Source organism: Diaphorina citri, unplaced genomic scaffold (genome assembly GCF_000475195.1).
Source record: "Diaphorina citri unplaced genomic scaffold, Diaci psyllid genome assembly version 1.1 scaffold71, whole genome shotgun sequence".
NCBI lineage: Eukaryota > Metazoa > Arthropoda > Insecta > Hemiptera > Psyllidae > Diaphorina > Diaphorina citri.
In genome coordinates, this window is record NW_007377508.1 from 330922 (window position 1) to 358416 (window position 27495).

The window sequence follows — 27495 nt, forward strand, 5'->3', positions numbered from 1 at the left end:
AGTCGCATTATTAAACTATCAACATTTGGGGATACAACCTGCAAGAAACGAGGTCGAGCTGTTGATCTTTCCTCAAGCTTCACGCTGGTCTTATTCTTCTGCAGACTCTTGAAAGTGTGGTAGCTTGCTTCTGAGTCTGTTACCAAAGTCTGGATGCACTTGGGAAAACATCTTCACATAAGATTTCGGGACTAAGACCTCCGTTGTTACAGTTCCATCTATTTTTCCCCCAAGTCGAATTATTAAACTATTAACATTTGGGGATACAACCTGCAAGAAACGAGGTCGAGCTGTTGATCTTTCCTCAAGCTTCACGCTGGCCTTATTCTTCTGCAGACTCTTGAAAGTGTGGTAGCTTGCTTCTGAGTCTGTTACCAAAGTCTGGATGCACTTGGGAAAACATCTTCACCGTTCTCTCCTGCAACACAACATCAATAATAATTAGCATTAGTCTATGTTAGTATGTTAATTTGTGACAGTCGTCGAGGATGAAATAAAGAATACCTACATAAGAGACCGTGCAAGTATGAAATCTGAACACGCCAGCCTAGTTAGCTTGGTTGGTAGCGCGTCTGCCTTGTAAGCGCTAGGCCGCGGTTTCGATTCCCGCAGGGGCTTTCTCCTATCCTGTCCTCTCTTCGCTTTTGAGACGATAAGACCTTGGCAAATACAGTTCCCTCTATAAAATCTCTTAAAAAAAAGTAAAAAAGATAGGATACGTAAATTGATCGAAAAAGATGTTTACCTGTATAAATGGGGCAGCCAGTTTGAGCACCGAGGCTATATTAGTGGTCATACGATCTCTAGCTGCATCATCCAATACATTGGACCATAAGATACGTGGCTGACTGAAATTATCTTCGTCCTCAGTCTTGTACCTGGGAAAAATTAAACAAGACAATTTTTATTATTTCAACACAATGTAAATTTAAATTATGTGCGTTCGAAAGTGGTATGTAAAGAAGTCTATCCCACGTCAATAGAATAAATAAACAAAACGTCTTCCAGCCTGTGTTAGCTTCGAAGGTAGCGCTCCTGCCTTGTAAGCGCTAGGACGCGGGTTCGATTACCGCTCGGGGAGAACTTTATCCTCCACAGATGAAGTTCATTCTCGGAACGGCTGGCTTTCTATTATCCTGTCTACCTTCTCTTCGCTTTCGGGACCTCCGTTGTTATAGTTCCCCCTATCAAACAAATCTCTCGGAAAAATTAGAAATAATAAAATAACACAAGTGTCTCACCTTTTCACATCTCCCGTGGCGTTGTACGTAGACCAGGCTCCTCGCGGTGTGGGCTCCGGTCCCTTGAAACTATTAGGGTAATAGTTCGGGGCCCCATTCTGATTATCAATAGCCATGGGGGCATCACGCTGATAATTAGCCACTCGGACCCTGTATGGACAGTTGACTGGGATTTGGTTGAAGTTAGCACCCAGCCGGTGTATGTGAGTGTCTATGTACGAGTGAAGACGACCCTGTAAGAGAGAGGAATGATGGACTTGTAATTACCTTTAACACCCGTATAAAATAAAAGATAGTGAATTTAAGCTCCGTAAATAACGAAAAAAAAGTGAAATTTTTAAACGAAAAATTGAAACTACCTAGGTACATCTTAGACAGCATTATTAGCACGTTGGATCACTTAAGAAACATTACTCGTGGTTGGTGTCCGGATGGGTGACCATGTGGACAATCACGCTCTGTCTTTTCCTGGCTTGTCGCCGATTTGTACCACCCGTATAAAATAAAAGATAGTGAATTTAAGCTCCGTAAATAACGAAAAAAAAAGGTGAAATTTTTAAACGAAAAATTGAAACTACCTAGGTACATCTTAGACAGCATTATTAGCACGTTGGATAAGAAACATTACTCGTGGTTGGTGTCCGGATGGGTGACCATGTGGACAATCACGCTCTGTCTTTTCCTGGCTTGTCGCCGATTTGTAACATCCCTATTTCCTGGCTTGTCGCCGATTTGTACAGTGACGTCATTATACAGTGTTCGAAAAATCTTGGAACCCCTGAATATCCAGGGGTTCCAAGACTTTTCAAACACTCTGTATAAGACTAGGTATACAGTGAGTTAAGCCTCTATCAACAGAAGCAAGCTAAATACATACCTGTAGCATTTTATCAGGTGTAGGTTCGATTCCCGGTATCAGATTGTTGGGATTGAACGCAAGTTGCTCGATTTCAGCATAATAGTTGCCCGGGTTCTTATCCAGCACCATGTGACCTACAGGCAGTAGGGGGAAGTCTGATTGGGGCCAGATCTGAAAGTTAAGGAGGTTATTCTCAAAAAGGCGAAATTCTCTAACTTCATTGGCATCAAACCCACAGTCTTGTGCTTACCGAGCGATTTGCTACTTTTCATAAACAGCGATTCCGTCATATAAAGTCCCGGAAAATCAAAGATCACTTAATTTAGAGCATATGGTTCCTAATAGATCACTAGTGTCGGGCAAAGTTGCGCGTGGTTATCCGAATGGCTGACCACTTAGGCTGGGAGAGTTAAAATGAGGAGACGGGTAGCTGGCCCTCTTGCAGCCGACCTAAAAGAGGGTAAACCTCTATCACTAAAAACCTTAATAGTTTCCTCTATCCTGTCTTCCTTCTCTCTTCGCTTTCGGGACGATAAGACCTTAGCGGTTAGCGGTTACAGATCACCTCTTATAAAAAAATTTAAAAAAAAGTGACATAAAGTGCCTCGCCTTACCTTTGTTACATCAAAAGGGTTCCACCTGTAGGTCTTGGCCTCCTCAAAGGTCATCACTTGTATGTAGAAAGTCCAGACGGGTACCTGGCCCTCTTGCAGCCGACCTAAAAGAGGGTAAACCTCTATCACTAAAAACCTTAATAGTTTCCTCTATACTGTCTTCCTTCTCTCTTCGCTTTCGGGACGATAAGACCTTAGCGGTTACAGATCACCTCTTATAAAAAAAAGTGACATAAATTGCCTCGCCTTACCTTTGTTACATCAAAAGGGTTCCACCTGTAGGTCTTGGCCTCCTCAAAGGTCATCACTTGTATGTAGAAAGTCCACGAGGGGAAGTTACCCTTAGCTATGTTGTCGTAAAGGTCACGAATAGAGTAATCAGGATCTGTGGCTGCTAGCTTGGTAGCGGTCTGTGGAGAAATGTTCTTGATGCCTTGGTCTGTCTGAAATTGTAACAAATACATGGGTTTGTCAGAATTAGTGGAAAACAAGATGTTCAGAATTAAGGATTCTCATGTAAAAGATAATGACTCCCCGATAATTTAATCATAGAGATTAGAAAAAATTAACCGTACCGTTTTTTTTTGTTGGGAGAAAAGAAGGTCCCCAGTTCGATGCCCACTATCGCCAAAAAAATTCGCAATCGCATTTTGATAGCAAATATTTCAGCGGGTTAACTCGTGTTTGCCCAGCACCTAAATGGGAAGTATTGTGTCTCTTCTCGCCCATCTGATGAGGAACATACAACGGGATGTGCATGCTACCGGCTCATTGAGCGTATCCATCAGATCCATGTTTAAAGGAAAAATAATACTTTAAATGTAGATAGTAGACCTATTTGTTGTACCTAGGTAAGTACTTGTTTTTGTTTCATATTATTGAAAAAAAGAAAAAGAAAATAAATAGCATATTTATCACAAATTTGAATGATTAAAGCTCCCGCCAGTGTGTTAGTAGTACCTTGTAGCTACGGTGACGTCAGATCGGAAAAAAATATTTCATTTTTTTCAGGGCTCAAAAAATCGAAAACTACTTGTCAAAATTAAAAAATAATTTCGCTATATTTTTTTATATTTTATTATCTTTGTGTTAAATAAAAAATTGAAAATCATGAGAATTGTTAATTGTTGGGAGAAAAGAAGGTCCCCAGTTCGATGCCCACTGTCGCCAAAAAAATTCGCAATCGCATTTTGATAGCAAATATTTCAGCGGGTTACCTCGTGTTTGCCCAGCACCTAAATGGGAAGTATTGTGTCTTCTTGCACATCTGATGAGGCACATACTACGGGATGGGCATGCTACGACTACGACACAGACCAAGAGTCCTCAGTAGAGATGTGTTCACACATAGCCGTCCACACCGACGGCCGATCGACTATGGTTGGACACGCCTTAACAGTTGTTTTATTGCTACAAAGAAACATGAAGGCGGTAAAACACTTCAAAATAATAATATCATAGTTTCACTTACTCTGAAGTGGAATTTACAATAGACAGGCTCATTATCCTTATTGACCAACTTGAACGTGTGAGAACCATAGCCATGCATATGACGGAATCCATCCGGTATTCCTCTGTCTGAGAACAGGATCATCACTTGATGGGTGGTCTCCGGGAGTAGAGAGATGAAGTCCCAGAATGCGTCCCAGTCCTGAAAATCAGGGGATTTTTTTTCTCAATATATTTGATAGAGGGAACACATAACTGCTAAGGTCTTTTTTTATACAGAGGGAAACTATAACAATCAGAGTCCTTGTCCCTGCTAAGGTCTTATCGTCCCAAAATCGAAGAGAGAAGAAAGACAGGACAGGAGAAAGCCAGCCGTTTCTAGGACGAACATTATCCGTTCAGGATGAAATCCGCCCCGAGCGGGAATAGCCCTTACAAGGCAGACGCGCTACCAACCAAGCCAACTAGGCTGGCTTCTAATAAACCTTCAGTTATGTAACAGCTAAAACCTTGGATTCGTGCAAGCGTTTCAGTCCCCATCGATCGATGGCCGGTCGACTATATGTATGTACACAGCTTTAGAAAGGACCCACTAAGGACCTTTGTATAGGTATACATTGACGTTCATCCCTTTGAAAAAAAGGACCCACCACTAAACTGGAAGAGGAACCCTTCCCCCATAACGTGTTAATTTGAGAAAAGATTGACCATTCCATTGGAGATGCATTCTTGCAAAAATCAACCTTGAAAAACAAGAACATCGAGTAGGTGGCTAGGTGGTACTTTCCAACAAATAAAAAAATATCCTGTACCTAAAGACCACTCTTCCCACACTACATTAACTTCAATAAGTAATTTCCACACTGCACTATGGTACAGCTGGGGGTAAGTGTATCATTGGTATACTTACCGTCAGTCAGTCTATTAGCTTTGAGGGTGTAACCGCTACGTCGTGGGTTCGATTCCCACCAGGGGAGGAATTTATTCTAAACAGATAAGGTAGCCCACCTCTGTAGCTGAGTGGTCAAGAGCACTGACTCTCACCTGGAGGTGCTGGGTTCGAATCCCGGCCAGGGCGGAATTTTCTGACCGAACTTTTCCGTTCTTGGAACGGCCAGCTTTCTCCCCTCTTCGATTTTGACACGACAAAACCTCATTAATTGAATAAATATAAAAAAAAAATACTTACCCTCAAATGTGTGACGGGGTTTCGCTTCTGGCTGTGTATGAAGTGAATAAACCTGAACGGATCTCTTACGAAGAAGATGGGGGTGTTATTCCCCACTAGATCCCAGTTACCATCCTCTGTGTAGAACTTGAGAGCAAAGCCCCGGGGATCTCTGAAAGTAAGAATAAAACAGGGTGTAAGTGAACTGAAGATCTCAGAAAAACGGCCCGTACGGGACCACCAAAGGTCCAAATTTTAATGGGCAAATAGGAGACAACATTCGGATAACACAAAGCAGAGAAGAACTATCCAAAAGTAGTCAATTTTATTTTTTATTTTATTTATTTATTTACACTCTAAGCAACAGGGCCATGTGTGGTAGTCAATTTAAATCGAAAAAACTCTCAGATTCCTTTATTCAGTGGCTCCTTTTTGTTAACAGATTAACATACCTATGTAAATCTCTCTAGATCACTTTCTGAATTGTTATATGAAAAGTATCAAATAACTACCGATTTTTTACGTTTTTCGAAAGCTGGTTTTCGTTGGTACAGACCTAGTATAGGTCAAATTATGAATAGAAAACTTCTATAGCATCTGAGAAGAAATATAGGTACCTACTACACATACAGCTTGTATGTTTTTTATCAGCTTATCACTCTTCTTATCAGATAGGTGAGAAGAAAAGCACGACCCAGAAGACAAACATACAAAAACGCTATTGGAATAAATTATTGCAAAAAAACAGTACCTTCCAATCTATCTACCATGGGAATCCTAGCCATACCACAGTAATATGGGATAACTGTTTTAATTACCTACATTCAAAATCGTAGGATATGGAATTATGGACGTGGGATATTTACTAGAATCGTAAAACTGATTATAATCACTAGATAGGTACTTAAGAAAGCTCTGGAAGCTTGTACGTAAGTTATTACTGGTATTTATAGAACATAATTATAATAGGTAGGTAATAATTATACACTATTGAAAATATTACAACTCCTGTTTACAATAGGTGTACTCGAAGTACCTACTCTGAAGTTAAGCAACGTGGAGTATAGAGTACGAGTAACTTATAGCTATCACTAGCCAAAACTGAGTCTGGATGAGAAGCGTTATGAACATTTGAAAGGGAAAAAATCCCCTGATTTTGTTTCGTTTTTACATTTTTTCCTCAAGCTGTATTCTTACCTGTTGGTGTCGGCAGAACCTCTCTCTCCCCATACTGTGGAGAATCTGGCCGCTACTGGGGTTTGCTTCCCTATTTCCGAGAATATGGCAGCCTTCGTTAAATGTGTAATGTCATGGGTCACCTGAGAACAAAAAGTGGGGAATCTAGTGAGAACGGTAACAATGGAGATTTTATCGTCCTGGAATCGAAGAGAGAAGGCAGACAGGATAGGAGAAAGCCAGCCGTTCTGATAACGAACGTTTCGGCCTCTGGCGGGAATCGAACTCGCGACCATACAAAGAGCTTCGGCTTACAAGAAAAGTTTTTTTTTTTTTTTTTTTTTTTTTTTTAAGAGATTTGATAGAGGGAACTGTAACTGCTAAGGTCTTATCATCCCGAAATCGAAGAGAGAAGGAAGACAGGATAGGAGAAAGCCATCTATTCCGAGAACGAACCTTGTCTGTTCAGGATAAAATCTGGCCCGGGCGGGAATTAAACCCGCGACCTAGCGCTTACAAGGCAGACGCGATACCCTCCAAGGGAACTATTCTCATTACTAGGCAGGCGAATTCTATTTAGAACGACCTGGGAATAGGGAGATGTGCTTTAGAAAAAAGGGTGCAATAGTTCATACATACAAACATAATATGGATCGCGGATTCAGATTCTATTCTACATAATGGATTTCGCACACAGAAATTTCGTCAGAAAAAACCCCCATTTCAATGTCATGCTTTAGAAAACCTGTGGTTATTTATAAAATAGAATATACCTTTTGTTTAGCCAGATGGGATAGGGCTGAAAAGTCCCCTTAAAAAATCCCTAAAGGTGTGTCCAAACTTAGTCGACCGGCCGTCGATTGACATCGACTGAACCGACCACACTGTCTCGACAACATAGATTTACCTCGTCGATCGATGGCCGGTCGACTATGTTTGGACAATCCTTAAAGGTCCTTTTGACGTAATATTCCTTGGTTTTAGAGCCCTAAGGTTGGGAGAAAGAGGATGGGTTTCAATTTTCAGTGGGTATGGACTTATAGACTATGGACTCACTCGCTCTGGCGTGTATCTAAGATATTTTTGTGTGGGGTAACACGTAGAGTAGGTATATTTTATGAATGAAATATTTACCGCAAATACTATGAAACATTAATTCATGAATGAAATATTTACCGGGTAGCCTATGGTGATCGGCGTAGTGATGTTGAATACAACGATCCTCGCTTCAAACTTGCTGCTCACAGGACACGGGTGGCTAAGTTCACTCAGTAGAAAGCCGACGCTCACATTCTGCTGATCATAATTGAGCAAGGTCACGCTCACATTGTCACCTGCGTAGGCCGCGCTTACACTCATTTCATCCACGTATACAGCTGAACAAATCATGAATTATTTGTGGTGAAGCAAACTTCTTCACAACTTTGTGAGTATCACAGTGTTACAAGTCTTTCATTTACTCAATCATCATATTTATCATCGCTCATTTCTTTGACTTGCAATGCCGCTACTCGATTAAAGTAGCTACTCAATTGTCCTTACGAGGCTGACCTCATGGCGCAGTGGTTAACGCGTTGGACTTTGGATCTAAAGGCTGGTGGTTCAAATCCAAGTCAAGCCATAAATTTATCTAGGTCTAATAATTGGGGAACTACATATTTATATTTGTGACGAACATTTAGGTATGCTTAAAACAATCAAAAAAATCCCTTGTTAGAAAATCTTACCTTTGACTGTGGTAACCTCGTTCTGTGGTTGCACCATAACCTTCTCTCCAGCCAAGATGACGCCTGTTTCCACTCTACCTGCTATACAATATCCTGAACCTGTACTCTTGTAGATGTCACTCACACTCATCCTCAGGGGTTTGGTCAAAGGACGAGATGGGGTTTTGAAATTATCTGCACACATCAGAAAAGAGCGTAAGGTTAAATAAAGCTGTAGAAAAAAGCTGAACATTTCATTTTCCCTTTTACTTTTCTTATCCTATAGGAAGGAAAGTAATGTTTTCGGTCAACATTTCTGAAATCTTCTAATCTATGGACCTTTATTTAGAACCAGGTTATCTTGAAGAGTTGGGATCTGAAATTTACTATCCGACTTCCGTCCGCAAATACCTGATTTTGAAATGTGTACCTACTTCATAAACTTAATCCACTAAGTCCTTTAAAATAAGGCATTATATATATATATAAAAAAAAAAAAATCGGCAACTTTCTGGGGTGTTATAGCGTTAGGTAGCATGCAAAGAGAACTTCCATAAATAATGGAGTGCGGGTTATCTTACCTATAACATCGAGCAGGCATGGTCCAGAGTACCACGATGTCAGGGCCGGGACTTGGGAGGGGGTGGTCAGATTTTCCCCCGTCAGCCCAGAACATGGCACATACTCGATATCCGAGTCACGAAATCCAGCTTGCTTGAGGAAAGCGCCTAGTTTGGTGACAATCTCCTGGAATCGATCCTGAGACCATGACACTGTGTCTAGCTTGTTGATCACCACGCCTAGTTGATTCACACCTGAAACAGTAAACGGCTTGTCTAACACTTTGATGTTCCCAATTCTTTAACATGGGCTTGAAAAATAATAAAAATGTGTGTTCAGAACCATGTTCTTTAGAACTTTTTCGTCCAGGCCGGGATTCAAACATAACACCGGTTCGAAAGTCAGTAGGTACTCTGAACCACTCGGCCACAGGGGTGCTCAGATTAGCTTAAAAAGTGTTCAAACGTAAAAATTAATTACATAAAATCTTATTGGTATCTATTGTAAGAGTAAACATCGTATTATTATTCAATTCAAGTGAAACTTACCCAGAGATCGCACCAGGAGGGCATGTTCCCGGGTTTGACCCCCGCTCTCGAAACCGGTTTCAAATTCTCCCCGAGTAGCGTCCACCACTAGGAGAGCTACGTCTGCCTGGGTTGCTCCTGGAATATAAGAAAACAATGCAGAGCAACATGAGTCGTTCAATCAGGTATTTGTCAATTCCCCTGATAACTTCTTTTCCTGTGTTCAGATGGGATCGGTGTTTTCCGTCAGCATCTCAATCAACCCTATAATTTGCTTTTTGGCTGACATTACATATCTGGTAAAATACTAAACTGATATCATTCCAATGCGGTTGGGTATCTCCAATCGTGTTTTCCTTGTCTCTTCGATTTCCAGACCTTAAAACGTGAGCAGTTACAGTCCCCCCTATCAAACCTCTACAAAGAAAAAGAAATCAATTCCCTTCAACATTTTGGCCAGATTTTGTCAAAATCGGCCAAGCAGTTCGGAAATTATGTTAAAAATAAGAAAACTTCGCGGAGCTATACCGCGCTCCTTAAAAAAAAATAAATAAAAAATCTACACCCGGTTAGACCAAGATTAGTTGAATTCTCTCACCCGTTATCATGTTAGGTATAAAGTCCTTATGTCCGGGAGCATCTAACAGTGTAATGTACTTGGTCTTGGTTTCAAACTGTGACTGTCCCACGTCCATCGTAATACCTCGGTTCCTGCAAAATTCATGAGAAAATAAACATTAAATATTAATCAGGTAAAAGGTAAAATCTCTCTTGCTTTTCTGTAACTATTTCAATTCAATATTTATTTTATTGTACAGAATTACCCGAGGGTATTTACAATTTGACTTAAAAAAAAAAAAAAAAAAAAAAAAAAAAAAAAAAAAAGCCATCTATTCCGAGAACGAACCTTGTCTGTTCAGGATAAAATCTGGCCCGGGCAGGAATTAAACCCGCGACCTAGCGCTTACAAGGCAGACGCGATACCCTCCAAGGGAACTATTCTCATTACTAGGCAGGCGAATTCTATTTTAACCACTCCGGCTGGCAGTTTTCTTACCTCAAAGTATCCGAAAGCACCTCCGCCCTTAGCATGTACCACGCGCTCCGGGTTCCGCTCGCCGGAAAAGTGGAAGAGTTTGTCCAAATAGTAAGTGTCCTCTAGAGGTACTGGGCCATGGGGGCCTATGGTTTTGATGATCGTCTCCCTGTCCTGGCTGGCAGTTTTCTTACCTCAAAGTATCCGAAAGCACCTCCGCCCTTAGCATGTACCACGCGCTCCGGGTTTCGCTCGCCGGCAAAGTGGAAGAGTTTGTCCAAATAGTAAGTGTCCTCTAGAGGTACTGGGCCATGGGGGCCTATGGTTTTGATGATCGTCTCACTGTCCACTGGATTACCGGCAGATGTCGTGTCGACTGGGATCTCCTGGAAAAGAGAAGACACATGAACTTGTCAATTTAGAGATATTATAGGTGTGTCCAAACATAGTCGACCGGCATATCGATCGACGAGGAGAATAGGTTGTCAAGGCAGTGTGGATGTTTCAGTCATTTACTCAATCATCATATTTATCATCGCTCATTTCTTTGACTTGCAATGCCGCTACTCGATTAAAGTAGCTACTCAATTGTCCTTACGAGGCTGACCTCATGGCGCAGTGGTTAACGCGTTGGACTTTGGATCTAAAGGCTGGTGGTTCAAATCCAAGTCAAGCCATAAATTTATCTAGGTCTAATAATTGGGGAACTACATATTTATATTTGTGACGAACATTTAGGTATGCTTAAAACAATCAAAAAAATCCCTTGTTAGAAAATCTTACCTTTGACTGTGGTAACCTCGTGCGTTTCAGTCAACATCGATCGATGGCCGGTCGACTAGGTGTATGTACACACCTTTAGAAAGGACCTTTGTATAGGTATACATTGACGTTAATCCCTTTGAAAAAAAGGACCCACCACTAAACTGGAAGAGGAACCCTTCCCCCATAACGTGTTAATTTGAGAAAAGATTGACCATTCCTGTTTCAGTCGACATCGATCGATGGCCGGTCGACTATGTGTATGTACACACCTTTAGAAAGGACCCACTAAAGACCTTTGTAGGTATACATTGACGTTCATCCCTTTGAAAAAAAGGACCCACCACTAAACTGGAAGAGGAACCCTTCCCCCATAACGTGTTAATTTGAGAAAAGATTGACCATTCCATTGGAGATGCGTTCTTGCAAAAATCAACCTTGAAAAATAAGAACATCGAGTAGGTGGCTAGGTGGTACTTTCCAACAAATAAAAAAATATCCTGTACCTAAAGACCACTCTTCCCACACTACATTATTGCAAATAAATACATCAGATAGGTATTCTGTAGTACCTACCAACCTATTTATTTTACTTGCAAAAAAAAAGAATTTCCCAAAATAAAGAAAATCGCCAAAAAATCACGAGTGTAAAAAATAAACAACACAAGTTCAAAGCTCGTCTTACCTTGACCTTAAGTGCATACTGAATCAGTTGATCTGCAGACGGGGGTCGAGGCTTCCTCTCCATTCTAAGTCTGGTTCTATACTGAATACAGAATATACCAGTGCCTACCTACCTATTTACTTACAAAAAAAACGAAAAACACACACACAAGAATTTCCCAAAATAAAGAAAATCGCCAAAAAAAGCACGAGTATAAAAAATAAACAACACAAGTTCAAAGCTCGTCTTACCTTGACCTTAAGTGCATACTGGATCAGTTGATCTGCAGACGGGGGTCGAGGCTTCCTCTCCATTCTAAGTCTGGTTCTATACTGAATACAGAATATACAGATGGTTCTAAACTCCTATGGTTCTATACACTAATTCTATACTGAGTATATCAATTCTATACTGACCAAACTCCTACCTCAAGCAAGATCTGGTTCTACCTGATGCGAATATACAGATGGTTCTATACACTAATTCTATACTGAGTATATCAATTCTATAGTGACCAAACTCCTACCTCAAGCAAGATCTGGTTCTACCTGATGTGTGCGGGGATCAAGGAACCAGAACACCTGAGTCCAACTGGACCACATACGGTGAGGGAATTATTTCGGTTGTTTATTTACCGAGATTTTTTACATATAGGTAGGTACACTTCGTATTTTGTATTCATGAGTGTGTAAAACAAAAGTTTAAAATCGATTGATCTTTTAATAATAACCAAAAATTACTTCTTTTTTAAGCCGAACGTCAATGGTAAGAAATTTCGTCTTCAAAAAAGTAAAAAGATCTAGTTTTCATTTTCAAGTAAACATGATCACGAAATACAAAGAAATACCTACATGAAATGACAAAAAATAATGAATGTAAAAACATAGGAGAACGTAAAATCAACAATAGAGAACCGTTCATTGGACAAGAAATTATTCTGATTCATTCATTCAAAGGTCTACTAGAAGGTCAATGAACTGAAAACCTCACGGAGAGACATTTAAAATACAAAAAGCAACTAATCGCTTCACAAAACGACAAAAGACAGAACCATAAAGAGAACCATGGAAAATCATGAATAGTAAAAATGTACCTAAACCATGAACTTACTATGGTAGGGTTACTGCTACGTGTATAGCCCACTTTAATAACCGATTACGTAACTACTTCTCTATCACAATAAGCCAGGTACCTTATAGCTATTATTCCACCTATCTCTAGCTAATTGGCCATTATAAGTTACCTAACTGTCATTATGATCTAAGAATTATTAGGCCTATGGAATGCATTCAATGCATTCCTGCGAAGTGTTGAAAATGCAACATGGATCACTAATAAGATATTTTATGCAACCGTAACACCTATCACAAGTTAAAATATTTCCTAAAAAAAAATGTTAGCACACTCTAATTAATTATAAAATAAGATATAGGTAATAAAAAAAAATCCCATGATATTTATTTAATGAAACCATAACCTATCACACAAGATATTTAATTACCTATTCAACGCAACCATAGCACGTGGGTAGGTATAAGTTATAATGTAAACACCTACCATACTGAATATGTAAGCAACCGGAACTCTTGACATTATTACTGGAGTAAGCCTAGTCCTAGCTTTAATACACTTGTGCGTAATATTGCAAAAGCAAATATCATGCATATTTGCACTTGCGATTTTGTAAACAATTATTATTTGTAAACCTAATGAGTGGGTAAATATTTCTACAACAAATGGGTTTGTAAACAAAGTTTTTCACGTAGGTACAAGGAAACAATTTTCTAATTTCTATTAAGGAAGGTAGGTACATTCATACATTTTTTTTTTTTTTTTTTTTTTTTTTGTAATCACCTAAAGGATAGGTTAAGAAGCTTCTATGAATCTACGACGAATCTACTCTAACTCCTTACCTCTCTTCGCCAGTTTCGTCCAGGATCCACGCGTACATGAAACTCTGCTTGCCCAACTTCTTACTCTCTGTCTCATGCTTATGTATCTCTCGTGCACTCACTCGGCCCATCAGATACAGCAGATGCCCCATGAGGGTACTCTTGCCTGCGTCCACATGCCCTATCACCACTAGATGTAGACGACCCTTGCCGCCTGCCTGCTCTCGGGTGTACTCCTCGATCTTTTTCAATTTGTCCCTGAGGAGGAGAGATCAACTACATTATTATTTCAATCAATCGTTAATTTATTTGTGTTAAAGCAGACCCTTTTCACAACTTTCGGGGTCGAGTGTATTGTAACACATCACATGCCTCCGGGCACACTCCATTTGTCAAGAGTCTAGATTTTCCTTGCCCTTGGGATCAATTGAATTGGAAGAAATTATTTACTGTTGAAGATTTGAAATGAAACAATAAGTTGGAAAAATAATCATAGCATTACTAAGAGCTTCCTTTGTAATCAATTTTTCCATCTTTCAAGGATCTTTTTACACTGGTAAATCCACCACTGGTCGCTACTAGAATAAAGCAGCTACTCAATTGCCAAGGTATTTCACGTCAAAGTACATTCATACATTTTTTTTTCTTTTTCAATTTGTAAGCAGTTGAAAGAACCCACTTTGGCCATATCTTACATACTTGTTAACTTTTCCTTCCATAGCATATGCACTCGGTTTCTAAACAGACTGGTGTGGGTTCGACCCTAGTCTAGACTAGGGTCGAACTAGACACCTACATGTAAAATTGGAAGAAAAAAAAAACCCAAGATATTTTTCTTTTTAATTTTATTTCAACATTTAAACAATGAAATATGAATTACGTACGCGCTATACAATTTCAAATATTGAGTTAAGTAAAAAAAATTAAAATCATAAGAAAGGATAACAAGAAGTTGAGTTTGTAGAGCTCTCGTGATGAGGGGTGATGGATTTGTGGCAGCTATGGTAGTCAGGTCTTGTGACAAAGGGGTGGTGTGGTATAGAAAAGAGTAACATCAGTAAATCTGAAACACAGAAACAATTGAAATAAATCATAAGAGACTTTTTATTACCTATATCTTATTTTATAATTATTTTATAATCATCATACAATAAAATAGAGAGAAAGATGGGGAAGATGCATGAAATTGATTGATTGAAATTGTTTACTTTATTTTTTAAAATAACATAAATATACAATAAAATAGAACCTCCCTCAGAACAGAACCTTCTTGGAGAACAGAAAAAAATAATTTATTTCTGTTCTCGGTCTCTTGTGTGGACAGTACATAATTATGACAAAGGTTTATACAATTGGGAGGAACGAAGAGGTTCTTCGTTCCTAAACCCGATTCCCAGAAGTGGAAAAATTTATTTAATTCATATGGATGGCATTAATGAAATACAATATTGTAAAAGAAAACCTTCATGAGAGAAATACAGTGCTCTTATAATATAGGTGTTTTTCCCACGACTTTTTCTCCTGTGGAGGGTTTAATTTGTGTTCCTTGAATCGCACCTAAGTTTATTCATTCAAACTGATTCGTCTGATTCTTGATATGCATTAAGAAACTGAAAGAAATTAAAATAACAAGAATCGGAAAGTAATTACCTACCTTTGTAATTCATACAGCTACAAAAATTGAGACTGAAGTTCAATATTACTATTGTACAAATTAGTTGAGCCGCACTGGTCAAATATTACCTTAGTGATCAGTCCAGCGGCAATGGTCACTCCAGAGACCCTCAACATAAACCGTCCCAGCTCCTTCACATCTCGGTATAACTCGACACACATCGGCCTCACGGTTTCTATGACAACCTGAGCCGACATGGACTTGGTCAGAGCTCTCGGCTTTTTCCGTATAACTTCGCCCGAGGTTTTGTGCACCTGAGAGAGCAGTCGGGTGATAACGGCAGACTCCGCCAGACTCTGCTGGTGCATTCCTACTTTCAACTCTTTGATAAAACCAACCTGATAAACATTTGATAACTTTACTAACTTGACAGATCGGCTAGGCTCTTGATCAGGAGTGGGGGATGTGCAGGTAGGTGTGGCCGGGGATCTTGATCTTGAGACTGGAGTACTAGGGGACTGGGATCTAGGTGTCACGGGAGTACTACTACTCGGTCCTAACTTCTTCTGGGTGGGGGTCTTGGTCGGGATACATTCTGGAACAGCTAGACAGAGGTTACACAGTTGGTGTTAATAGACACATCCTGGAGGGCATAAATCAAGTGGGTACTAGAAACCATTAGTGACAACTATCGGGGTTGAGTGGATTGGAAAACATCACATGCCTTCAGGCACACTCCATTTGTCAGGTAGGGTTTACCATTCCCTTGGGATCAATTTAATTTGAAGAAACCATTCAACTAGGAGCTGAAAAACAATCCGAACTTAGCTTTATTAAAAATAAAAAAATCCACCCCGGGCGGGAACCGAACCCGCGACCTAGCGCTTACAAGGCAGACGTACTACTCTCCAAGTGATAGGCTGGCCATTTGAGCTGTAATCAGAACTTTTATTTTTTAATAATATTTATTAGATAATCAGAACTTGGTATTGGTATAAGTAAGTAAGGTCATTGGTTATTTAAGCACTATACACTACAAACGGATTAGATTTTTTGTGACTTTAACGAGAACTTACCAAATCCAGATGTATCCGGGAAGCTCTGATCTGCTGCGGAGGCACTTGGGTTACTGCTGACATCAGTTTTGACATTGGCATCTGAAATTATAATAGTCAACTTGGGAATAATAAATAGACATATCCAGGAACTCCAGGACAGCAGGAATCCAGAGTTAATCTGAGCAAAAAGCATTTTTTCTATCAGAGGGTAGGTACCCTTTTGCTTCTCAAGTGTTGATTTGTGGCCATTATCACTAAGCTGCTGGTAAAATCGAGGTTTACTCATCCTTATTTAATGTCGAAAAAAAAAAATCTTATCAAGACTAACTTTAGTAAAAAATAAAATGATACTTACTTACCAAAACAATGATGAAAGTGAAAATCAGATTGGTCTTATCAAGACTAACTTTAGTAAAAAATAAAATGATACTTACTTACCAAAACAATGATGAAAGTGAAAATCAGATTGTATCAGGTAAGAGCTTATAAACGAACGTACTTTATAATGTAGTTTGTGAGCAATAAAAGCACATGGTGTAATAGAAAGTAAAAATACAATCAAAAGCAGTGTCAAAGCATTTTCATCTTATATCTGATTTGCTAAACACTCCCTTGTAATTCATTTCTCTTGATTTCTTTTCTTCTCTTTCATAGATTGGGTAAACAAATTTCAAAATTAAATTAAAGGACTTTACAAAAAATACCAGTCGTTTTATTTTGTACTTAAAACAAAAAAGTCATCAAGTTATAAATAACATTGTAATAAATAGGAAAATAAAACTAACATGGTAAAAAAAAAGTATAAACATGAAAGAAAAAAGTTACATAAACTTGAGTATTAATACAGGGTCCGGCAGAAAAAAGGACGGTTTTCAAAATCATGCTACGGAGTCACTTTTTAAGCTAGAGTAGTAATTTTTCTTTTAAAATGTACAAAACATTACGAGTTTTCAGAGTATCTGGTCATTTTTTCATATCGAAGTTTTTGGTGGAGCACAAGTTATAGGCAAATGAAAACCGTTCGTTCTTTCTGCCGGACCCTATAATAACTTAATAAGTATAAAATGATGAGTGTTCTCGTACCGAAATAAATATGTAATAAATACCTAAAATCTGAATTCTATAGACAAATATAAATATGATTTTGCGACGTTGCACTATGGTTGACATAGCAACGTAGTGTGGCTTGAATCTGGTAGAATAGTGGTCAAACCAGAAATCACTGAGGCTTATGGTGACTATTGGCGATCTATTTACATATGCCAGCGAAACAACAATGATGCCAATAATAAATACGAGGGAAATACCATACATATATCGTACATATAAATAATAATTAAATGTAATATTGTGTTACGACCGAGCATGTCACAGATTTCACAGCATTCCAAGGAACCCTAAGTCTAATATAAATTATCAAGAAATACATAGGAGATATGTAAAAATATAAAATTAAATAATTGAGTAGGTACAACCTACACTGGAGGGGAAAAAATCGTATAAAATATACGATCAGAATGCAATGAATAGTTGAATACATACTGCAGAATATGTAAACAAATTCATGAAAGATATCTATTCCTATTTTAAATAATAAAATTTATTGTACCTCACACAAATGTGTAACTTGAGCTGCATGAATTTTACACACGCATTCCTCACACATCAAAAGTACTTGGTACTTTGAAAGAGGGGGGAAATAAATGGAAATTTTTCCTCAAAATGAAATGGGAAGTCAAATGACTATTAAAAAAATTGTTCATAAATGGGAAACCTGTTTAGGTCTCTTTTGTAGAGAGAGTACCTAGCAGTATATCTGCCAGCGTTCAAGGTCACTATCGACGGCGTTTGAATTTGGCCTGTATCTCATCATCTGGACTCATAGTGTCAAACTTGAAGCGTGGGATATGATAGCGGGTACGAAACTGTACCGGTATATTCTCAAAGGTCCCTCCCTTCCACTTCTTACAGATGACTTTACCCATCTGAGACATACGCTTCTGAGCCACAGCATTCTCCCTGGGTGCTACTTCTAGCAATGCTCTTGCATCCAGTAGACAAGATAGTTGATCCACTACTATGGTGTGCTCTTGTGTACGACGCTGTGGTGTTAGGATCTTGTTCATGTTAGGAGTATTAGGCTGGAGGACACTTTGGTCTTTCCTTGCTGACACTAACGCACTGGAGAGATCAAATGTAAATCTTTTAGTTCCTGTATCTTCCATGCTAGGGGAGTTAGGAGATCCACCATTCTCCACTCTCGCATTCTTTGCATAACGATCTTTCAGTTTGCTGAAAGATCTTGTTCATGTTAGGAGTATTAGGCTGGAGGACACTCTGGTCTTTCCTTGCTGACACTAACGCACTGGAGAGATCAAATGTGAATCTTTTAATTCCTGTATCTTCCATGCTAGGGGAGTTAGGAGATCCACCATTCTCCACTCTCGCATTCTTTGCATAACGATCTTTCAGTTTGCTGAAAGAAGAGAGTTTGTTCTCACGACCGTTGGGTGAACTGCTGGTTACAAATGATGTACCAGGGGATTGTGTTTTATTGGGTATGGGAGAGAAAGTAAATTTGGATGTGGGAGAACCAAAATCACTGCTCCCACCTGAAGGAGAGACAATAGTTCCTGGGTCCTGATAGGCAGCTTGACAGTCTCTACGGGGAATTTGAATTTCCTTGGACGTAGGAAGTGCAGAGGTGAGAGGTCGAATTTCATTCGACTGGTCTGCAGGACTAGAAACATTTCGTTCAAATATTGGACAAGAGATGCCTTGGCTCACAGAGGTCTCTGCTGAGGAAGACGTAGAACTACCAAACTTTGGAGTGATCACTTGATTTGAGTTCAAATATTTTGCAGACAGCTTTTCTAGGGCAGATGTTCCAAAGCTTGTCCTGGTCTCTTTGTTCTTATTTATTAAATTAGCAAAGGGTGTGGAAGACACAATCCTTGGTTTTAATTCTTTCTGTGATTCCAATGTTCCAAAAGTAATTGGTTTGACTTCTCCAAATTTAGAAGTACTTTCCTGTTCTTGTTCACTTGTAGGTTGTAATGTTGGAGAATTTACTGTTTGGTCTTTCAATTTTGAGAGTCCGAAGTTGGGTTTAGGCTTTTGGTGTTGAAGACCAAAATTAGGTTTTGGAACCGAACTATTTGCTTTGTTGAGCAGTGATGCAAATGCAGGGCTGAAAGGAGCTCTTTGATCATTTCCTTTATCAGCCATTTTAAACCAAATTGGAGTAGATTTCAAATTAAATAAAATTAATATCACTCACCAAGTTAAAACTAGAATGTACAAACTAGACTTTAGAAATAAATTGGCTAAGTAGAAAAAAAATTCTTTGATCATTTCCTTTATCAGCCATTTTAAACCAAATTGGAGTAGATTTCAATTAAATAAAATTAATATCACTCACCAAGTTAAAACTAGAATGTACAAACTAGACTTTAGAAATAAATTGGCTAAGTAGAAAAAAAAAACTAGACTAAAATTAAAAAACAATGGAAATCTTACCTTCCCGAAATGAAATTATTTTGATAAATGAAACACATGAAACAGACAGAGCAAACACAGAAATTTGATTAGTTCAACCTATTAATTCTGAGATTTTTTTTTTTTTTTTTTCAAAGTAATCTGGGCAAATAGAGCAAAAAATTGTCTAACAAAATATTTTTAACTTCAATATTTTATTTTTTGCTCTTCTTTCATAATTGTCACCCTCAGCCCCATCACACTTGTTGCAATCCCTCAACTCTCTCTGTATCCAACCCAACCAACTGCACCAGATGCTTGCTTCCGTTTTATAGTTGAAGCACCTAATTTATTAATAAAATAATCTAATCTAATCTAAATCTAAATCATGATTTATTTGTGGTGAAGCAGAGAGCTTTTTCACAATTTTTGTGGATATCACAGCATTACTAAGAGCCTCCTGTACTATTTCTGACATATCTATAATTTTTCTTTTTACTCTGGTAACGTGGATATCACAGCATTACTAAGAGCCTCCTGTACTATTTCTGACATATCTATAATTTTTCTTTTTACTCTGGTAATGCTGCCACTAGTTGCTACTCGATTAAAGTAGCTACCTACTCAATTGTCCTCACAAGGCTGTGTGCACCCCAAACTCCAAGCACAGAGCCAAAAAAAACCTCAGCCCCGCCAGGAATTGAACCCTGATCTCCTGCGTGCAAGCCTAGTGTGATACCCACTCGGCCATGGAGGCTATTCTATAGTTCCTAATGTAGGTATTAATAAAATATTCTCAGTTTGCTCACCTGTATTGGCAGTTTGGAGTTTTCTCACTCGTTGAGGTTTGGGAGCATCTGAAAAAAAAGGTCATACCTAAAATTAGAAGGAAGAAAAAAACTTGTGGTATGTACTTAAGAGATTACAAAGCCTCCTACGTATGAAATGAACACTGGTTACTTTGTTGGGATTAGGATCATAAGTAGTTACCTATTTAGTTAAGGACCTAAACCTAATGCATAATGGCTTATATTTTTACATCAAAACTGGCTCATTGGTTATTTCCCAATAAAGTGTTTGACTCTGATTTACTTACCTACAGGCACAGAACCAGAGCTTCCAGAGTTGAGAATCTGATCTAAACTTCTGTCCACATCAAACTGGTTGCGGATGACTGTATCAACTACCACCGAATCAGGAACACTGTCTCCAACAATATCTCGGATCTTGTCCAGACAAGATTGGAGCTGGGCTTCTTCCAAGTCACTAAGCACAGGATGGGGAGGTGACTCTATGACAGGAGGATTGTCTTCTTCCTCTTCTTCAGGCTCTTCTTCTACAGAAGTACCGAGAAAAGATGCTATTTGTGTAGTCTTGCTTCTATCAAACAAAAATGATTCTGAAATGAAGGAAGAAAAGAAAAACTTCAAATGAGTAGATACCTACAAACAAAAGAAACAAAGCAACAGAAGATACTCTATTTTTTCAAGAACAAAAATCAACTTGGGAATAATAAATAAGACATATCCAGGAATTCCAGGACAGCAGGAATCCAGAGTTAATCTGAGCAAAAAGCATTTTTTCATCAGAGGGTAGGTACCCTTTTGCTTCTCAAGTGTTGATTTGTGGCCATTATCACTAAGCTGCTGGTAAAATCGAGGTTTACTCATCCTTTCTTTTTTAAAGAACAAAAATATCTTACACATTTGTAAATTTATGTAAAAGACTATCTATGCCTTTGAGGAATCAGCCCAAGGCTAAATTTGACATGATTTTATGACAAATATGCAATTTAGTATATTTACTTACCATCTGTTGGTGAAATGCTGTGGTCATCTTCAACACTGTGTCCATACACATCATCATAATCATTCTTATCAAGACTAACTTTAGTAAAAAATAAAATGATACTTACTTACCAAAACAATGATGAAAGTGAAAATCAGATTGGGTTCATTTAGGAATTACTTAGATACCTATGCAATTTAGTATATTTACTTACCATCTGTTGGTGAAATGCTGTGGTCATCTTCAAATCAGATTGGATCAGGTAAGAGCTTATAAACGAACGTACTTTATAATGTAGTTTGTGAGCAATAAAAGCACATGGTGTGATAGAAAGTAAAAATACAATCAAAAGCAGTGTCAAAGCATTTTCATCTTATATCTGATTTGCTAAACACTCCCTTGAGTCCCTTGTAATTCATTTCTCTTGATTTCTTTTCTTCTCTTTCATAGATTGGGTAAACAAATTTCAAAATTAAATTACTTAAAGGACTTGACAAAAAATACCAGTCGTTTTATTTTGTACTTAAAACAAAAAAGTCATCAAGTTATAAATAACATTGTAATAAATAGGAAAATAAAACTAAGGGTTCATTTAGGAATTACTTAGATACCTATGCAATTTAGTATATTTACTTACCATCTGTTGGTGAAATGCTGTGGTCATCTTCAACACTGTGTCCATACACATCATCATAATCATACTCTGCAACACATAAACATAGAAACACATTAACAAAGTTTAAACTTCCAGTTCACTTAAATGCTGACTTGAAAAGAAAAAAAAAAACTTGATATAAGGGAAGATACTAGCTTTAAGAGAGTGAGAAATAAACCATTTTCCAGAGCCCCTGTGAAAAGAACACAGGACCACGGGTGGACTAAATAGCCAAAGAAAGTGAAGCTACATGTGTTTAAGTTGTGGTATGCCTTAGGCTCATTTCACACTGAGCGGATTTTTACCGCCTGCAAAATCCGCAATTTCTTTCACACACAGCAGTTTACATTTACGTAGGTAACATTTCTGCGGACGTCCAGCGGATCCGCAGGGAAAACGCGCGGATTTCACTAGAATACCGCTCTGTGTGAAAGGACTCATTAAACATTCATTGACTAGGCGGAAAAAAACCGCAAGAGCAGAATCCACACGGTAAAAATCCGCTCAGTGTGAAATGGCTCTTAGACATAACACAAATATAGCATGAAATGACCAACAAGCTATACTTGTATAACAAAGCTATTAGGCCATTATAATGTGTTTAGACTGTTCGGGTAAAGGGACACTTTAGTAATATTCAAGGAGGATAAAAAAGGTATGTTCTATTTTCTAACTCTAAATACGGCCCTGTACAGAGTTGAATATATGGTGCAACTTGTTACATCATAATCAGGTCAGTGCTGTGGGTAACAAACTTCCAGTTCACTTAAATGCTGACTTGAAAAAAAAAAAAAAACTTTGATATAAGGGAAGATACTTGCTTTAAGAGAGTGACAAATAAACCATTTTCCAGAGCCCCTGTGAAAAGAACACAGGACCACGGGTGGACTAGGACTAAATAGCCAAAGAAAATGAAGCTACATGTGTTTAAGTTGTGGTATGCCTTAGGCTCATTTCACACTGAGCGGATTTTCACCGCCTGCAAAATCTGCGATTTCTTTCACACGCAGTGGTTTACATTTACGTAGGTAACATTTCTGCGGACGCCCAGCAGATCCGCAGGGAAAATGAGCGGATTTCACTAGAATACCGCTGTGTGTGAAAGGACTCATTAAACACTCATTGACTAGGCGGAAAAAAACCGCAAGAGTGGAATCCGCACGGTAAAAATCCGCTCAGTGTGAAATGGCTCTTAGACATAACACAAATATAGCATGAAATGACCAACAAGCTATACTTGTATAACAAAGCTATTAGGCCATTATAATGTGTTTAGACTGTTCGGGTAAAGGGACACTTTAGTAATATTCAAGGAGGATAAAAAAGGTATGTTCTATTTTCTAACTCTAAATACGGCCCTGTACAGAGTTGAATATATGGTGCAACTTGTTACATCATAATCAGGTCAGTGTTGTGGGTAATGTATGAATCAAAATTATGAGCCCAATTATTGGAACTCTGTGTAAGTTATATGCAGCTAGGAAAAGGTCTGAATAATGGTGACAATGACTGCTGATAACCTTTGACCATTATGTTCTATTTTCTAACACTAAGACTAAATACAGCCCTGTACAGAGTTGAATTGGTGCAACTTGTTACATCATAATCAGGTCAGTGCTGTGGGTAATGTATGAATCAAAATTATGAACCCAATTATTGGAACTCTGTGTAAGTTATATGCAGCTAGGAAAAGGTCTGAATAATGGTGACAATGACTGCTGATAACCTTTGACCATGGAGCTCATGATAGTGTGGCACATAGGGAGTCTGACTTACCATCCGAATATCTCAAGGACCTTACATTCCTATGACGTGACATCACTTAGCATAGCTCATCAGATAATGTGGCACATAGGGTAGGGAGTCTGACTTACCATCCGAATATCTCAAGGACCTTACATTCCTATGACGTGACATCACTTAGCATAGCTCATCACCATTGTACATGATAATGTGGCACATAGGGAGTCTGACTTACCATCCGAATATCTCAAGGACCTTACATTCCTATGACGTGACATCACTTAGCATAGCTCATCACCATTGTACTATGAAATTTTAATCAAAGAAACATGAAATCCAGAGGAAAACTCAACTTGAATCAGTGGAAAATTCGGAAAAACAGAACAAATAAAAAATTGCTTTGTTTTTGATTTTTGAGAAATGGAAATTTGGAAATGGACACTTGAGAAGTTAGCCACTTCTCACAGAGTTAACGCCTGTGTGGACTACGCTCTGCTTCAAAAAAAGTGAAGCCTAAATTTTTTAGGGTTTTTCATTACAAATTTATGTTCCCAAAATAAAACAGTTTTCTCCCCGCAGGGATAGGAAAAGAGGAAAGTAGTTGAAGACTTAACTGAAAATTAAAGTGAAGCCTAAATTTTTTAGGTTTTTCCATTACAAATTTATGTTCCCAAAATAAAACAGTTTTCTCCCCGCAGGGATAGGAAAAGAGGAAAGTAGTTGAAGACTTAACTGAAAATTGAATTATCAAAAGTTAAGTTATCATAGTAGGTACTGGAAAAGCTAAGGTAAACTATGGAAAATTTTCTAAGTTCACCAAAGGTCTAAATGGTTTGAGAGAACAGAATACACTGAAGCAAGAAACCAGCAACCAGCTCATGTCCATACTAACTACCAATCGTGAGAAACTTTGGGCCTTAACTTTCCCACGGTCAAATTTTTAAAAAAGGTTCTGTAGGCAGGCATAGGGAAAATTTACCTGAAAGCAGTGGCGTAGGGTAAAATTCGGGTCTGGAATGGTAAGAGAGGGTGGTTTACTTCTCAAGGTGGGTCGAGCTGCAGCTCGAATCTGACCTAAAATATCAGGCTTTTTAAGTTTTTCTAGAAACCAAGCAGTACCTTTTTACTTTCTATTACTATAGTATAGCGAGCTATACTAGGTAGTAATGAAAGTATTGCAATCGGTCCAAATTTTTTAAATTGAAAAATTAACGTTCAATGGAATTTCAAAAAGCGTGTACACAGCATGCAAATTCCACTTATGTAAAATTTAGAAAATAATAAAAATTTAGGTAATAAAATCATAATGCCATCAGCATCGGTAGCGGTATTTATATTTCATGTTCAATAAAAATTTCATTAGTAGGATGAAAATACATATAGAAGTAAAAACATGTATTTTAATTTTTTAAACATTAAAGAATAGCATAAACTTGAAGAATAGGGTCGGTACCTACCTAAAAAAAATAGAACAAGTAGTATTGTACGTACTACATAATAGCTAGGATTAGCTATTATATGAAGGTAGATGTATACAACGTGTAAAAAAAAGGGGGGATACCTAATTTTATTATTGTTATGGCACAAACATAAAATAAAAGGAACCTATCTAATTAGTTTTAGTAAATTATTATAAATCGTTAACTTGAGATTTAATGACTAAATTAGGCAATGTGGTAATGAATTACATACCTAATACTTAACTTCTATCTCTCTAAACTAAACTCAAGAGGAAGATCTTTTTTCCATGGGACTTATTTTCACTTCAACTACGAGCATCTAAACTTAAAATTAATAGTTTAAATTTAAAATAAGTAAATAATACTTAGTGCTAGGATTAGCTATTATAGGAAGGTAGATGTATACAACGTGTAAAAAAAAGGGGGGATACCTAATTTTATTATTGTTATGGCACAAACATAAAATAAAAGGAACCTATCTAATTAGTTTTAGTAAATTATTATAAATCGTTAACTTGAGATTTAATGACTAAATTAGGCAATGTGGTAATGAATTACATACCTAATACTTAACTTCTATCTCTCTAAACTAAACTCAAGAGGAAGATCTTTTTTCCATGGGACTTATTTTCACTTCAACTACGAGCATCTAAACTTAAAATTAATAGTTTAAATTTAAAATAAGTAAATAATACTTAGTGATAATAATTAAAACAAAACTTAAAATCTATAAATCCCAACTTAAAACTATGAGATAAAAAAAGGCACTTATTTCATAATGGCAAAGGGGAAATGGCAACACGGGCAAAGCATATACATATTATGACTATTGAACTACTTATCTATCTAAATCTAATGTTAATATATTCGGTGAGATACTGTTTCGTAAAAAAATGGTTCTTATAATATGAGTAGATGGAATGACTAGAAAATCAGTGACTGAGATGGTTAGCAGTGAACATAGGCCGGGTTTTAACCGCGTTTTACCAAGGATTGAGATCACAAGAGGATTTCCCTATAATACCCGGGTCAATCCCGGATTGAACTCAATACTAAGATAATCCGCGGTGATAAAACTCGACCATAAAGTATTCGGATAAATTGTTCATAGCTCGTCTTGAGGGGACAGCAAAAAATTACCATTCTCTACGATCTACACTATTGATATGAAGCGTCATAAAGTTACTCGGTCTTCGATAATGTAGGTAGGTAAGTATTTTTGTTGCAAACTATATGTATACGATTTTTACTTTCTATTACTAAAGTATGGCGAAGCTATACTAGTTTTTCCTATGTTGAATTAGATATGTACCTACTAGGTACCTACATAAAAAAAAGTCGTACTGACGTCGTAATTAATAAAAATCGTGGCAGCCTAAATTCGGGAATTTTGCACCAGACATTGCACAGTAAACCAATCAGGGAAAATTGAAATCATGGGTCTTCTGCTCTTGGATCAAAATTCTGCTCTTGAACCAAAATTGTGCTCTTGGATCAAAGTTCGTCCTTGGTGCCTGAAGGTTTTGGCGAAGGTTCGGCTACTGAAGGTTGCCCCACTGAAGGTTGTTCTGGTGAAGGTTGAGGCGTGCTGAGTGCCATAGGAGAATCCTCAGTGTCACTCACGTAACCTTCTTCATTGAGATAGCGCATGGGGTAGAGAAGAAGGGGTTGGGCGGACCATGTGATCAAATCTCGTACTGGATAGACCTTCTCCCATTCCTTCCTGTTAAGAAAGCAGAAAAACCATAAAAGAAATATTATTACCATTACCATTTACCATGAAACTCTGTTTCGCGTCAATATAGGGCGGGTGACGCTTCGAACTCTTCACGCGCGCCTCCCGGCACGCTTGATAAAATATGTTTACAAGTGAATAATTCTGGGAGTAAATTCGTCAGGTGGTGGTTGTGCACGGGGCCAACCTAGGATAGGCTTGAAAAGTATATTTTTGGTTCAGAGAAATCATCTATGCAACTCTTCTTTCAATGGCTCTCGGTTGGTAGCGAGTCTGCTTTGTAAGTGCTAGGCCGCAGGTTCCATTCCC

General features: G+C 38.1%; 3 protein-coding genes across 8 annotated transcripts; all 3 read right to left on the reverse strand.

Annotated features, from left to right (window-relative positions):
* Window positions 1-176: 176 nt before the first annotated feature.
* Window positions 177-12212, reverse strand: LOC103520653 (catalase-like). 3 transcript variants are annotated; one of them, XM_026831774.1, is made up of 11 exons: window positions 11785-11876; window positions 10657-10723; window positions 10359-10483; window positions 6529-6650; window positions 5353-5503; window positions 4186-4365; window positions 2966-3157; window positions 2119-2271; window positions 1242-1474; window positions 746-878; window positions 177-418 (listed from the first exon to the last, which is right to left on the reverse strand). In XM_026831774.1, exons 1-11 carry the CDS (start codon window positions 11845-11847, stop codon window positions 323-325), a joined length of 1515 nt encoding a protein of 504 aa, XP_026687575.1. In that variant the 5' UTR covers window positions 11848-11876; the 3' UTR covers window positions 177-322. The 3 variants fall into 3 exon arrangements, with proteins under 3 accessions (XP_026687575.1, XP_026687567.1, XP_026687572.1); XM_026831766.1 differs by lacking the exons at window positions 10359-10483; window positions 11785-11876 and adding an exon at window positions 12015-12212 and having other exon boundaries at window positions 10532-10723; XM_026831771.1 differs by lacking the exon at window positions 10359-10483 and having other exon boundaries at window positions 10532-10723.
* On the reverse strand, window positions 7645-24426 carry LOC103520771 (HBS1-like protein). 3 transcript variants are annotated; one of them, XM_017448731.2, is made up of 12 exons: window positions 24227-24426; window positions 22231-22296; window positions 20902-21204; window positions 20615-20662; window positions 16347-16427; window positions 15697-15874; window positions 13677-13913; window positions 9900-10012; window positions 9323-9439; window positions 8795-9028; window positions 8235-8408; window positions 7645-7883 (listed from the first exon to the last, which is right to left on the reverse strand). In XM_017448731.2, exons 1-12 carry the CDS (start codon window positions 24267-24269, stop codon window positions 7660-7662), a joined length of 1818 nt encoding a protein of 605 aa, XP_017304220.1. In that variant the 5' UTR covers window positions 24270-24426; the 3' UTR covers window positions 7645-7659. The 3 variants fall into 3 exon arrangements, with proteins under 3 accessions (XP_017304220.1, XP_017304221.1, XP_017304218.1); XM_017448732.2 differs by lacking the exon at window positions 24227-24426 and adding an exon at window positions 24123-24197; XM_017448729.2 differs by lacking the exon at window positions 24227-24426 and adding an exon at window positions 24025-24093.
* On the reverse strand, window positions 17400-19814 carry LOC108253915. 2 transcript variants are annotated; one of them, XM_026831783.1, is made up of 3 exons: window positions 19730-19814; window positions 18761-19588; window positions 17400-18576 (listed from the first exon to the last, which is right to left on the reverse strand). In XM_026831783.1, the coding sequence occupies exons 2-3, from the start codon at window positions 19554-19556 to the stop codon at window positions 18164-18166; spliced, it is 1209 nt and encodes a 402-aa protein (XP_026687584.1). In that variant the 5' UTR covers window positions 19557-19588; window positions 19730-19814; the 3' UTR covers window positions 17400-18163. The 2 variants fall into 2 exon arrangements, with proteins under 2 accessions (XP_026687584.1, XP_017304230.1); XM_017448741.2 differs by lacking the exon at window positions 19730-19814 and having other exon boundaries at window positions 18761-19664.
* Window positions 24427-27495: the final 3069 nt, after the last annotated feature.